The sequence below is a fragment of the Trachypithecus francoisi genome, unplaced genomic scaffold (assembly GCF_009764315.1).
Source record: "Trachypithecus francoisi isolate TF-2019V2 unplaced genomic scaffold, Tfra_2.0 Lachesis_group14, whole genome shotgun sequence".
In the NCBI taxonomy this organism is placed as follows: domain Eukaryota; kingdom Metazoa; phylum Chordata; class Mammalia; order Primates; family Cercopithecidae; genus Trachypithecus; species Trachypithecus francoisi.
In genome coordinates, this window is record NW_022681459.1 from 39,751,324 (window position 1) to 39,765,793 (window position 14,470).

The 14,470-nt window shown below is 48.5% G+C and overlaps 2 protein-coding genes across 6 annotated transcripts in view; one reads left to right on the forward strand and one right to left on the reverse strand.

The window, feature by feature from the left end:
- The window catches only part of PI4KA (phosphatidylinositol 4-kinase alpha), a 150,377-nt gene extending 142,950 nt beyond the window's left edge, over nucleotides 1-7,427 (reverse strand). For 3 of the 5 annotated variants that reach the window (XR_004442559.1, XR_004442560.1, XR_004442558.1), the window contains exon 1: nucleotides 7,167-7,425. Coding sequence is in view for 1 of the 5 variants with exons in the window: in XM_033234040.1 (XP_033089931.1) it covers nucleotides 7,167-7,412 (246 nt within the window). In the remaining 4 variants the exon portion in view is untranslated. Of the gene's footprint in view, nucleotides 1-7,166 lie in introns of all 5 variants that reach the window. The other 2 variants (XR_004442561.1, XM_033234040.1) reach the window with 2 other exon arrangements.
- A 165-nt stretch (nucleotides 7,428-7,592) lies between these two features.
- The window catches only part of SNAP29 (synaptosome associated protein 29), a 30,518-nt gene continuing 23,640 nt past the window's right edge, over nucleotides 7,593-14,470 (forward strand). Inside the window, exon 1 of the mRNA XM_033234096.1 lies at nucleotides 7,593-7,955. Coding sequence (XP_033089987.1) covers nucleotides 7,719-7,955 — 237 coding nt within the window. The 5' untranslated portion in view covers nucleotides 7,593-7,718. The remainder of the gene's footprint in view (nucleotides 7,956-14,470) is intronic.

A 14,470-nucleotide genomic window follows, 5' to 3' on the forward strand; every position in this document is an offset into this window, starting at 1 on the left:
AAGTAATGAGATGCTACAACACGGATGAACCTTGAAAATATGCCAAGTAAAAGAAACCAGTCACAAAGAACCACATCTTTATTTCTATAAAATGTTCAGAATAAATCCACAGAGACAGAAAGTAAACTAGTGGTTGCCTAGGGATGGGGCGTAGGGCTGGAGGGTAACAGCAAGATTTCTTTTGAGGGCAAAGAAAATGACCTAAAAATGATCATGGTGATGGATGGACAACTCTGTGAATACACTAAAAATGATGAATTGTACATTTTAAATGGGTAAGTTTTATGGTATGTGAATTATATCTCAAGAAAGCACTATTGAAACACCTAGCCTCAGAAGGATCAAATTAAACGACAGCAACTACCTACCAGAACAAAGCCCAACATTCCCTAAAGGAAGACAACAAAAATCTAAACGCTCAGGCCAGGTACAGTGGCTTGCCTGTTAACACCAGCACTTTGGGAGGCCGAGGCGGGTGAATCACTTGAGGCCAGGAGTTCAAGACTAGCCTGAAACCCCGTCTCTACTAAAATACAAAAAATTAGCTGACTGTGGTGGTACACACTGAAGGAGTCCCAATAGGTCCCTGGGACTATAAATACTCATTAAAAATGTTTTAAATTTTGGCTGGGTACAGTGACTCATGCCTATAATCTCAGCACTTTGAGAGGCTGAGGTGAGTGGATCACTTGAGCCCACGGTTTCAGATAAGCCTGGGCTCTTAAGATAGTGAGACCCCATCTCTAAAAAAATTATTTTTTTTACTTAGCCAGGTATGATGTGCACACCTGTAGTCCCAACTACTTGGGAGGCTGAGGCAGTAGGATCCCTCAAACCCAGGATTTCAAGGTGGTAGTAAGTTACGATGAGTGAAAAAGCAAAACTATATCAAAAAAAATGTAATTTTAATTTTTAAAAATGTCTAGGCCAGGCACAGTGGCTCATGCCTATAATCCCAGTACTTTGCGAGGTCGAAGTGGACAGACAGTTTGAGTTCCGGAATTTGAGACCAGCTTGAGCAACACAGTGAGACCCTACCTCTATTTTTTTTTAATGTCTATTTATCCACTCCTCTAATGCCAGTGCCTAGCACAGTGCCTGCAACACAGCAAACCCCCAAAGATTTATCATATGAATGGATGGTGCCATCTGTAGCTTTTATAATAGCATAGCCTTGGTTATCTTTTTTTTGAATTGGAGTCTTGCTCTGTTGCCCAGGCTGGAGTGCAGTGGCGCAATCTCGGCTCACCGCACCACCTCCCGGCTTCAAGCAATTCTCCTGCCTTAGCCTCCCAAGTAGCTGGGATTACAGGCCCATACCACCATGCCCTTCTAATTTTTGTATTTTTAGTAGAGACAGCGTTGCGCCATGTTGGCCAGGCTGGTCTCAAACTCCTGACCTCAGGTGATCTGCCTGCCTCGGCTTCCGAAAGTGCTGAGATTACAGGCATGAGCCACTGTGCCTGGCCAGCTGCCTTGGCTATCCTGAATCCAGGCTCCCAGACCAGCTTGAAACACAGAAAAACATTCAGGAAAAGAGAATGGCTTCTGCAGCAGAGACAGAGCCTCTCAGGACTCAATAAACAAACGCAAGTGAGACCTGAGAATTTCTGCCTTAACCATGTATTTGTCAGTTTACCACACAAATGAAAGTAGTGTTCTGGCCGACTTGGCAATGTTCATGAAAGGCCAAGTATTTCTCCAGTATGCCAACATATACAACAGAAGCAAATACAAAAATAGAAATATAAATAAGCAATCAGGAAGATAAAATGCATAAATTTCAGCAACAGACGTCAATGATGGAAATAGTTGCTGGTGAGAAAGATTAGAGGCAACCACATCTCCAATGAGTGCAAACTGCAAACACAGACAGCAGAAAAGAGAATCTGCAGTAAGGAGTAAGAAATAGAACATTTCTGCCCCCTGGGGAGGCAAACAGCTGGTGACGCAGGAGGGCACTGAGGGAAGGCTACGTGAAGACAGAGGGAGAAAGGGACCTCAGAAGAAATCAACATTGCTGACACCTTCATCTTGAACTTCTAGCTTCCAGAATGAGGAGGAAATACATCTGTGTTGTTTAAGCCAGTCTGTGGTACTCTGTTATGGCAGTCTAGCAAACTAACAGTTAATATGGTATGGTTACAAGTAAAGAATTTTTCTTCTTCCAATTTCTTCTTAAAATATTTTAGAGTTGACCTAATAATAATGATTCTGGCAACATGTATGCCCTCCGCTGACCCTCATTCTCTCTCTCCTCTCACTCTACAGATGGCTGTTCTTAACATAGCCTCGCAAAGGAAAGGGAAAGAGGATGGGAAATTCTCAGCTTCCTGATGCTGAAAAAATGCCAACACCATGATTTTTACTCCATGGCAGACCACTCTAAAGTACACACTGAATAACCGTGAACTCCAGAAAGCCCACTACCCTAAGCACCAAGCCACACATTCATTCTTCCAACTACAGATTAGAATTAACTCATCTTATGGAGCACATATGTCCACCAAGAAGGGTTCAGCCTGTTCCTAAAGCCACAGTGCCATTTAAACATCAGATCAGGCTGGGTGCAGCAGCTCACGCCTATAATCCCAGCACTTTGGGTGGCCAAGGCAAGAGAATCACTTGAGCCCAGAAATTTGAGACCAGCCTGGGCAAAATGGTGAGACCCCGTCTCTATTTTCTTTCAAAAATCAGATCAATAGTTAGCTACGACGCCTCAGGATTCTGGCATTCTAACTGAAGAAAACAAAGAGAACATTTTAGGACATGGAAAAAGGGCCCTGATCAAAGCCTCCTAAGGGTGGGGAGAGGAACAAAAGCTCTGCCCATGACTCTTGGTATCCCAGGATCGAGGGTCCACTGGTTTAACACAGGCCTACAAAGGAGAGACAGAAAACAGGCCACTGAACTTCCCTGATGCAAAGGAAGATTAGCCAGGCAGAGCCAGGAGGAAGCTTGGTAGGGGTGGCTCAGCAACATTCTGAAGACAGGTGAGAACCAGGAAGGCAGAACGAGACTAGCGGGCAGATAGAAATCAGGAAGGAGGAGTCTGGAAGCCAACTGTATATGGAGATCCCAATGTTGAAAAGCCTCACTTTCTTTCTTGTCTATTTTTTTCTTCTTATCTTTCTCCCGGAGGGAGAGGGGCTGAGCACTGGGTAGGACTTGGTTCAACGGGCTTCACAGAGAGAGTGTCCTCTGAGATGGGTTCCAATCCTGGGGGTGGGACCCCAGTCTAAAGCATAGCCTAGCAGGAAAAGCTCAAAGCTCAGACATGGATCAGAACGGATGCTCAAGGGTCCTGGCTTTGGCTATGGGAACATGGCAGGAGTCTAGTCATCAGACCTGAAATATGAGAGTAGACGGGATCTTGGTCAGGTTGGGGTAGCTCATGCCTATAATCCCAGCACTTTGGGAGGCAAAGGCAGGAGGATCCCTTAAGCCCTGGAGTTTGAGACCAGCTTGGGCAAGATGGTGAGACCCCCATCTCTATTTAAAAAAAAAAAAAAAAAAAGTAGATGGGATTTCATTGGTTTATTAAAGGAAAGGGGAAAAAAAAGAGTAGATGGCAGACTTGTAGCAAGGTTGACTTGCTGCTTTTCACCTGAGCAACCAAATTAACACTGCTTCTGATTTAACTGGTCTAGTCGAAAGTAATTTTTTTTTTTTTTTGAGACGGAGTCTCCCTTTGTCACCCAAGCCAGAATGCAGTGGTGAGATCTCAGCTCACTGCAACCTCCACCTCCTGGGTTCAAGCAATTCCCTGGCCTCAGCCTCCCAAATAGTTGGGATTACAGATGCCCGCCACCATGCCCGGCTAATTTTTGTATTTTTAGTAGAGACAGGGTTTCATCATGTTGGCCAGGCTGGTCTCGAATTCCTGACCTCAAGCGATCAGACTGCCTTAGCCTCCCAAAGTGCTGGGATTATGGGCGTGAGTCACTGTGCCCAGCATAAGGTAATTTTTTTTTAAAGTAAAGTCCACAGAGCAGTAATAGGCTTGGTTTCACAGACTGGGATTAGAGTAAGCGACTAGAGTAAGTAAACACAACTGTGCATGTAGAGAGACAAAGGTAGGGAAGGTTATGTCATTAATGTACCTCAAGTGTCACTAAAACCATGTCAGGGCTGCCTGAGTTACCAATGTCTGAGCTGAGATGTAAGGTCTGGTTCTGCAAACTTAGCCTTCCCCAGGTCAACTTCATCTAGATCAAGCCCCACACAGTCCTCCAATCTCTCAGGAAGAAAGAAAAGAAAAAAAAAATAGAAGCAAAGAGAAGGGGAAGAGGGAAGAGAGAAGGGAGGGGATTGGGTTTTAACACACATCTCCCCCCGTTAAGTCTCCATCTTTATTATTTCAGGTGCGCCCTCTAAAATTCCTTTACTCTTAAGAACAAGAAACTTTTCCTTGGGAATGCTAAAGGCTTTTTGTGAATTGCTTTAAAATAGAGGAATGTAGTAAGACACATATTATAGGACTATATATTAACAATGATCCCTAGCATAATCAAGTTGCAAGATCTTAGATGAGGATAAGAGGAATTCACATATACTTAATGGGTTCAGCCACTGACAGAAGCCTCCTCTATGAAATAAGTTGCTTCAGGGGTCCCCTAGACTGCCCACATGTATATAGCTGTATTCATGGCTACATTTTTCACAGTGAATGGATATCAGCAACGGGAAAAGACCTCAAGTGTCACTAAAAGCACGTCAGGGCTGCTTATAGAAACCCATGCACAGGCTTCCTTCTGTTCTCTCCCTCCTCTGAGGATATACATCAAGCTTGCTCCTTGCTACAGTAGCAAAAAATTCAATACATGCATGCAAAGTTTGTGCCCAGTAAAGTCCATTAGAGAATCAGCACCCTAAATTTTTAATTTAGGCACAAGCCTAGCAATCAGATTGCCAGAAGGAAATCAGGTACAACAAAAAAGTGATTGGTAAATGTTGCCAATGAGACTGAAGTACTTCCTAAAGTAAGAGGCATTAGGGAGCTGCCAACCTGCGGCTATGGCTGTGTTCCTTGCAAAATATAATTTTTTTTTTTTTTGAGATGGCGCTTCGCTCTTGTTGCCCAGGCTGGAGTGCAATGGCGCAATCTTGGCTCACTGCAACCTCCGCCTCTCAGGTTCAAGCGATTCTCCTGCCTCAGCCCCCCAAGCAGCTGGGATTACAGGCATGCACCACCACGCCCAGCTAATTTTGTAGTTTTAGTAGAGACAGGGTTTCACCATGTTGGCCAGGCTGGTCTCGAACTCCAGCCTCAAGTGATTTGCCTGTCTTGGCCTCCCAAAGTGCTGGGATTACAGGCATGAGCCACCACGCCGGACCATAAAATATAATCTTGACAACTGAAGCAGTTACTACTACAAAGCTAAGAATGTTGCAATTACACAACGTTCTCATGACTGGTGAACATGGCTGAAGAAGGCAAACTGAGCTCAAGGTGCTGTTTTCTAAGTTACTGAATGGAAAGTGTGCTACCACTGCTGGAGCTGCAGGACCAGCTTCTCAAAGATCATCCAATTTCCTGCATTCTCTTCTCTCTTCTCCCAGAATCCAGCAATCAGACATAAGATATACTTGTTGGCTCTCCTGCTAAGAAGCGAACTAGCTAGCATGAGTTTGATTTAGTGAAACACCACTATGCTCCATTAGTCAGACTATCTAATAACAGTGATCATACATTAGATACCCACATGCCTTTCTGTTGATCTTCACAATGCTTCTACGAAGTACTACCTTGTATTGACAGAAGATAGCAAAGTATCAGAGAAGGGAACTGACCTGTCTAGAGTCACACTAGTGCAAGAAAGTGATACAGGATTTAAATCCAGAGGTCCTATTTTCCAAACTCATGTCCTTTCCATTGCATTGCACTCCCTCTTTAGCTAGAAGTCAGGTTAGCATCAATTTGCCAGGACCTCCTCACCCTGAAGGTGCGTGATAAAATCAAATATGAGAACCGACAAGGCCAAGGACCAGGTCACTCTGCCAAAAGTGCCTAAAATAGCCTTTCAGCTTCACCCATCAGCAGAGAGCCACAAAACCACTCCCAAATGCAGCAGGCTGCTCTCTGGGCACCACTGTCTTATCTTGTCGGAAAACATCTTCTTTCCATCTGCCAAAAAGTTGAGTGGGAAAATAATTCCATCCTTTCGGGGCTAAACATTGTGCTGAGTCTCATCACACACTGATGGGCAAACAAAGTTGACATTTACTGCTCACCCACTCTGTGCCCAGCCCCGTGAAGACGCTTTATGCTAGAACTCATTTAATTCTCAAGAACAACCTCCAACCTCATCTTACAGGTAACGATACAGAAGCTCTAAAAGTTGAAGTAATTTACCCAAGAAGACACGGTAAGTGCCAGCGCAGGGAACAAATTTAGGTTTAACTCTAAAACCTGTCTCCTTCCAGATCTCAAGGCACACCACTGAGTTGCCTTTCACCTTTCTCTCAAGATGAGGATTGCTCCGGCACGACTTCACCTTTCTCTTCTGAAGCAATCCCGAGTTCACTTCTCTGCCCACTGACAGTTCACTCTGCCTTTCCTGCCACTGTCCCTTCTGCAAATGCACAATCTTTTGCCCAATCTAACGCCCCCAGCCTCGTAGAACAACACTGCGCAGTTGGTTTACAGTGAGAAAGCACTTTCAACACAGTGTTTCGTCTTCAAGCCACCGCAGTCCGGTGAAGCCGGCAAAGCAGATAAAAGCATCCCCATTTTACGAGAAAGGCATCTTCCCAAGGTCGCGGAATAAAAAGCAGCTGAAATCGGAAGCAAAGCCCCAGGTCTTGACCCCTGATCCTCGGCTCATCCCACTGCTCCTCACTGACACCGCGATCCAGTCTCCACCCCTGCGATGTCACAAGATGCTCCCGAGGCCAGCAGCTCACGTCCCCCCACCCCCATCCCACGACCTCCCACCTGCAGCGGCCCTGCAGGCCCCGCCGACCCCTCCCCCACGGTCCCTCTCTCTTCACCAGCCCCTCCCTCTGGGGCCTCCTTCCTCAGCTATCCTCCGCTCAGACGCCCACTCCCGCACAGGCTGCCTGCGAGCCCAGCCTCGGCCTCCCACAGACCCTCGTCCTGCCTCCACGCTTCGCCACCCTAGCCCCTCCTCCTGTCAGCCCGCGGCCGAGCCCGCCGACATTACCTTCTCCAAGGATGCTGGTCTCTGCACCGCCAGGGAGCGGGCCAGTGACAGGACCGTGTTGAAATAGAAACCCCGCGAGGCGCAGGAGCCTGAGCCGGAGCCGCCGCCGCCGCCGCCGCCGCCGCCGGCGCCTCCGCCTCCGCGGGCCGGGGCCGCCGCCATCACCTCACGCGCCGCGGCGCTCCCCGCCGGCTCCCCGTTCCCGGCCAGCGAGCGCCCGACCTCAGGGCGCAGGCGTAGGCGCATCCGGCTTTCCCGCCACGTGACCTCTTAGTTACCGACCCTAGATAGGGCGTGGATGCGGGGCGGGCCCACCGCAGCAGGGGAGAGAGGGAATGGACAGTAGGCTGTAGTTGCGCGAGCCGGACGTGGGCCCCCCCTCCAGCCGACCTGCGCGATGGTCGGCTCCGAGGGCGGGGCCACGTGCGCGCGACGCGCGGAAGGAGTTCGCGCGACGATCGCGGGGTCGGAGGGCGGGGCGAGGCCCTGGACGGTGGCGGCGGCGGTGGTGCTCCTCCGTCTCTTTCTCAGACCGAGAGCCGCTCCGGCATCATGTCAGCTTACCCTAAAAGCTACAATCCGTTCGACGACGACGGGGAGGACGAAGGCGCCCGGACGGCCCCTTGGAGGGACGCCCGGGACCTCCCCGATGAGCGCGACGCGCCAGCGGACAGGCAGCAGTACTTGCGGCAGGAGGTGCTCCGCAGGGCTGAGGCCACGGCCGCCAGCACCAGCAGGTCCCTGGCCCTCATGTACGAGTCCGAGAAGGTTGGGGTCGCCTCTTCCGAGGTGAGCCTGGGGCAGGGCTGGTGTGGACCCGCCGGTCTCTGCGTTATCAAACGGAGACGAGAAATGTTTTGCTCACAATCTTGAGAATTCTCAAGTTGCCTAGCATAGATTCTTGCACCTTAGTGACTCGTTGGTGGTAACAATCTGTTAACTATGTGAAGGTGCATCTGGGGTACTTGAAGACAGCAGTTTACCCCAGAAATCTTCCTTAGCTGTTAGTCTAGTTGATTTTTTTTCTTACGCCTAGCTCACGGGGAAACGCCAGATTATTTTCTGTGCAGGTGAGTAAAAATTCCGAACAGCAGGTCCTGGGTTAGGGAAATGGAGAGTCTGTTTTTTCGACATTATTTCCTGTGCAAAAGTCTGGCGCGGGGTTTCGGCCATTCTTTCCGGAGTGAGCCAGAAGGAGAGGACTATGTGCCTGCAAGTATCAGGTGGTACCCTGAAGCATCAGGGCAAGTGGTCCACCAGTTCTTTCCGCGTCATCAAGCACATCTCCACCTAACCAATAGAGATATTGAAGTCCTGTCCGCCTAGACAGCTGCCGAGTTGACCAAAGTCTGAGTTTGGTTGAGTCCAGGGCCTTACCTTTGCTTCCCAAATCCTAGACACACAGTGTGTGGGTTAAGAGTCTATTGCTCCAACTCACCTTCATCACTTCTTCTCATCTTTAGATTTCACAGAGTAGTACCTTCAATAACAATTATTCTGGCCAAGCGCGGTGACTCACGCCTGTAATTTACCCAGCACTTTGGGAGGCCGAGGTAGTCGGATCATCTGCGCTCAGGAGTTCGAGACCCGCCTGGGCAACGTGGCGAAACCCTGTCTTCACTAAAATTTAAAAAAATTAGCTGGGTGTGGCAGCGCACCTGTAGTCGCAGCTACTCAGAAGGCTGAGGTAGGAGAATCGCTTGTAACCGGGAGGCGGAGATTGCAATGAGCTGAGATGTACTGCTGCACTCCAGCCTCGGCAACAGACCGAGATCCTGGAGGGTCGTCTTTTTTTTTTTTTGAGATGGAATCTCGCTCTGTCGCCCATGCTGGAGTGCAGTGGCACAATCTCGGTTCACTGCAACTTCTGCCTCCCGGTTTCAAACGATTCTGCCTCAGCCTCCCGAGTAGCTGGGACTACAGGCACGCACCGCCACACCCGGCTAATTTTTTTTTGTATTTTTAGTGGAGACAGGGTTTTGCCATATTGGCCAGACTGGTCTCGAATTCCTGACCTCAGGCGGTCCGCCCGCCTTGGCCTCACAAAGTGCTGGGATTACAGGCATGAGCAACCGTGCCTGGTCGAGAATTATTCTTTATTGTACACCACATTCTCTCTTCAGCCTACTAATGAAACAGTTTTGTCTGGACAGAGTAAAAAAAAGGTTTAAAAAAATGTAATAAGCTGGGTGCGGTTGCACTTCTGCAGTCCCAACAATTTGTGAGGCCAAGGTAGGCAGATCACTTGAGCACAGGAGTTCGAGACCAGCAAGCAAAACTCCCTCTCTACAAAATTTTAAAAATTAGCCATGCATGGCGGCATGCGCATGTGAGTGCAGCTACTCAGGAGGCCGAGGCAGGAGGATCGCTTGAACCCACTATGTCAAGGCTGCAGTGACCCATGTTCATACCACTGCACTCCAGCTTGGGCGACAGAGCCACACCCTGTCATTTCCCCTTGCTATTTTCTTGGGTTACTTTCCTTCCCCACCTCTCTCTGTTCATGTATCTCTCATTGATCCACCTCCCTGTGTTTTTGTTTTTGTTTTTTTTTGAGACAGATTCTCGCTCTGTCACCAGACTGGCGTGCAGTGACACCAACTTGGCTCACTACAGCCTCCGCCTCCTAGGTTCAAGTGATTCTCCTGCCTCAGCCTCTTGAGTAGCTGGGACTATAGGCGTGCACCACCACGCCCGGCAAATTTTGATATTAATAGAGATGGAGATTCACCATGTTGGCCAGAATGGTCTCGATCTCTTGACCTTATGATACACACACCTTGGCGTCCCAAAGTCCTGGGATTATAGGCGTGAGCCTATAATCCTGCGCCTGGCCCACCTCCCTGTGTTTAACTGTTGGTTTTTTTGTTTTGTTTGAGATGAAGTCTCACTCTGTCACCCAGGCTGGAGTGCAATGGCGTGATCTCGGCTTGCTGCAACCTCCACCTCCCCAGTTCAAGTGATTCTCCTGCCTCAGCCTCCTGAGTAGCTAGGATTACAGGCACCTGCTACCACACTTGGCTAATTTTTGTTTTTGTTTTTGGTGGTTTTTGTTTTTGAGACAAAGTCTTGCTCTGTCTCCCAGGCTAGAGTGCAGTGGCGTGATCTCAGCTCACTGCTACCTCCGCCTCCCAGGTCAAGCGATTCTCCTGCCTCAGCCTCCCGAGTAGCTGGGATTACAAGCACCCACCGCCATGCCCAGCTAATTTTTCTATTTTTATTAGAGATGGGGTTTCGCCATGTTGGCCAGGCTGGTCTCAAACTCCTGACCTTAGGTGATCTGCCCTCCTCAGCCTCCCAAAGTGCTGGGATTACAGATGTGAGCACCGTGCCCGGTCCTAACCTTGTTGAGGAGGTTTTGCTTGTAGTTCTTACATCTCATACCTACTGGATTCCTATGTTCCATTCTAAATAGCAAGTCTCGACTTAGATTTGGGAGGATTGCCTGAGATTTTAGAGCCCTGGTGAATGGGTCACATGATTGAGGATCTCAAGCACAAGGAAGTCAACTAACAACTATTTGAGGAGACATCTTTGTAAATTGAGAACAAATAAAGTAGGAAATCAGAATGATTCAAAGTAGGGCATTGTGGCAGAGGATAAACTTGAATCTAGCTTTTAAGGCTGAGGTTTACACAAGAGGAGTGAGAATAAGGGATGTTCTTAGGGAAGACAGGTGAATGTGCAAACATACTGGCCCAGCAACAGAGCTCCTGGGTCCAGAGAAGGGATGCGATAGACTGGGTGTGTTAGAGGACAGGAGATGGAGGAGGTAGCTTAGGAGCCCTTCAAGGTCATAGGGAAAGTTCTGGTCTCATAACGCAGGAGAGGCAAAAATATAGGTGTGAGTTTGATATAGATTATGATGACATGCCCCATGCTGCCCCCAAAGGTCTTTCTATGCAGTTGGGACTATGAGAGCAGAGGCAGAGTGGCACTTCAGGCATATAAGGCTTGGCCAGGCATTGCTGTGAGAGGTACAGTGTGGTCATGACTGGGCAGGTGACAGGTGCTCTTGTCAGTGAGACAACACGTTGGAATTTTCCAGGATTGGATCAGTTCTCAATTATGAGAAGTCCTGGGAGTCCGGAATGACCTTACATCCCCACCCCACCCAGTGTTCTCCAATTTGTCTTTGTTTTTTGTCTTTTGTTTTGGGGAAGGTTTTTTGAGATGGGGTCTCACTCTGTCAACCAGGCTAGAGTCCTGTGGTGCATTCTTGGCTCACTGCAGCCTCTGCCTCCAGGTTCAAGTGATCCTCCTGCCTCAGCCTCCCAAGTAGCTGGGACCACAGGTGCACGCCACTACACTCAACTAATTTTTGGTGTTTTTGTTGGCGAGGGGGTTTTGCCATGTTGCCCAGGCTAGTCTCAAATTCCTGAGCTCAAATGATCTGCACACCGCAGCCTCCTAGTGCTGGATTACAGGCCTCCAAGCTGTCTGGCCTCCAGGCTGTCTTTGAATCACTCTAATCACTCTTTCATTCCCTTTGGGGTTGGGATGGGGACAGGGGAGTATGAGCTCTTTCAGCCCTCAGTGCACAGTGTGGCTTCCAGCACATTCCAGTGTACCCTGCTAACCACCCAACTTAGACGGGTGCCTCCTGGTTACCCAGCACTGTGAAACATGTCAACACATGACAGATTTATGTCAAAGATGAGGACTTTACAAATAATATTAGATTGGGAAGATCATAATTCAGTCCCAGCTTGGCAGGAAAATGGCTTAATTAAGTCACTTCTAGCAAAGAGAACTGCCCTTCTCCTACTGTGAAACCTGACAAGGTCTGATTCTCACAAAGGCTCAGGTCACAGGCTGTGACCACAGAGGAACAGAGGAGAAGCAGTGGGAGCAGGGCAGGTTTCCCCAGGCCGACCTCATAGGTGCTTTATAGAACTACAGGGAGGCTTGTAAGCCACTCATCTCTTTCCCTGTTTGGTAAGCATGATTTCTTCTTTTCTTTTCCTAGGGTTTAATTTTTATGAAGAGATATTCCAATCACATGATTAAAAATTCAAAACATACAAAAGGGTGTAGTCTTCTCCCACTTCCCTCCCTATTCTCCCTCTGCCCCTAAGGCAGCCAGTCACTTTCCCTCTTTCATGTTTTGGGGAGATAATGCTGTGGATAAAGATGGGTTTTTTTTTTTTTTTTTAAGTGAAGTATTCTATACATTCTGGTCTGCATGTGCTTAATAGAATGGAGGTTGTTCCACACTAATATGTAATGAGCTGGGCTTTCTTTATGGCTATGTTGTATTCCATTGAACAAATGATTTCTATTTATGCGGCCTGTCCTCTAATTATGAGCATTGAGGTTGTTTACACCTTTTGGTGAGTCTGTTTGCATCCTACTTGGGCATGGTTTTTTTTTTTTTTTTGAGACAGAGTCTCGCTCTGTTGCCCAGGCTGGAGTGCAGTGGCCGGATCTCAGCTCACTGCAAGCTCCGCCTCCGGGTTCACACCATTCTCCTGCCTCAGCCTCCGGAGTAGCTGGGACTACAGGTGCCCGCCACCTCGCCTGGCTAGTTTTTTTGTATTTTTTAGTAGAGACAGGGAACATGGTTTTTGTACACCCTTTCACCACTCCCAACAGAGGAGACCCACCTGCCCAGGACACTCCACTTCCCCTCTTGTAGCTAAACTTACTCCACTGAGGTTTTCTGGGGCCCAAGATCTCGCTTCAGGGGAGTCCAGCAACAAACATTAGACCAGGGTTGGAACGGCTGGCACAGTAACATCAATGGAAAGGGACAGAGTTTGAGAGTTCAAGCATGATGCACTCAGCAGCCACCGCCAGCACATCCTCCACACCGTCTCATGCAGGGGCCCACCCATCTCTGTGTCTTTCCAGCACACAACAGTCACCCACACTGGGCATTCAGTTCAGAGGTGGGAGAGAGGAGGACACCCCTCCTAGCCCAGGAGCAGAGGCCTTCAAGGTGTCCCAGGAACTTAAAGTAGATACATTGTCAAAAGGTGGTATCCTCATCCTCAGCAATGCTGGTCTTGGAGCAGCCCACTCCAAATTAAGGGCTGTACAGACCAGAGTCAGCCCCCTGAGGCAGCCTGTGGTGATGCTGATGCAGTCAGAGTTCTTAGCAAAAGCTGATGGATGGGGACCGGCAGCTGCTAGATTAAGTAATTCCTCAAATTTGTAAATGTCAGCTGTGGAAGAGGAGCAGTCTCTTTCTTGCTCAACTTTCTACCCCCACACTTCTCAACACAATGTCCTTAAGCGTCATTGGCGCTCCCGAAATAGTTGCCAAATGAATAAGTGACCTGGGGAAGGAAAGGAAGGAGGGAGGGAACAGAAGATTGCCTGAAAAAGGAGGAGAGAGTGGGGTGAAAAGAATGCATTGAGCTGTGTGCCTTGGTTGCAATGCCTGTCCCATGACCAGAAAATGCATCCCAACGCATGGCGGGCTGTGTCTAGCAGGTGGGAGGGAGTCTGGTAGAGAAATGGCATTGGACCACATATTCACCACTAGATCTGTTCGGGATTTATTCTTAATTAATTTTTAGTAAACTATCAATGATTGAATTTGACCATTGATGGCCGGGTATGGTGGCTCACACCTGTAATCCTAGCACATGGGGAGGCTGAGGCAGGTGGATCCCTTGAACCCAGGAATTCAAGATCAGCCTGGGGAACGTAGTAGAACCCTGGCTTTACAAAAAATACAAAAAAATTAGCTGGGCGTGGTAGCGCACACCTCTAGTTCCAGCTGCTCAAGAGGCTGAGGTAAGAGGATCTCTTGAACTGGGGAGGTCAAGGCTGCAGTGAGCTGAGATCATACCACCGTATTCCAGCCTGGGTAACAAAGTGAGACCCTGTCTCAAAGGAAAAAAAAGAATTAGACCATTGATCCTAGGCCAACTTGCTGGCTTGTTGGCTGTAACAGGATGCCTTCTGAGGATGGGCTGGTGGTTGGAGTGTCTGGCTGCTCCTTCCTGGGCGTATCCACTCACAGGCGTATCCACTCACTTGCCACATTGTCCCAAGGAACCTTGCTTTGCTGACCAGGAAACATGCTGTGACAAGCTGAGCGGCCATCTGCTATATAACTTTCTGCCTCCGAGGTGTTCTCAGAGTGAAAAGTGTTGTAGGGAGGTGTTTGGGGGTTCCCAAGACCACCCTCAACTTCCGTGATTCACTGGAAGGCTCCACAGAACTGTTATACTTATGGTGGTTTCTTACGATGAAAGGATACAGATTAAAACCATCAAATGAAAAAAGTGCATAGGGCAGCGTCCAGGGGAAACCAGGCACAAGCTTCCAGTTGTCCTGTCCCCATGGAGTCA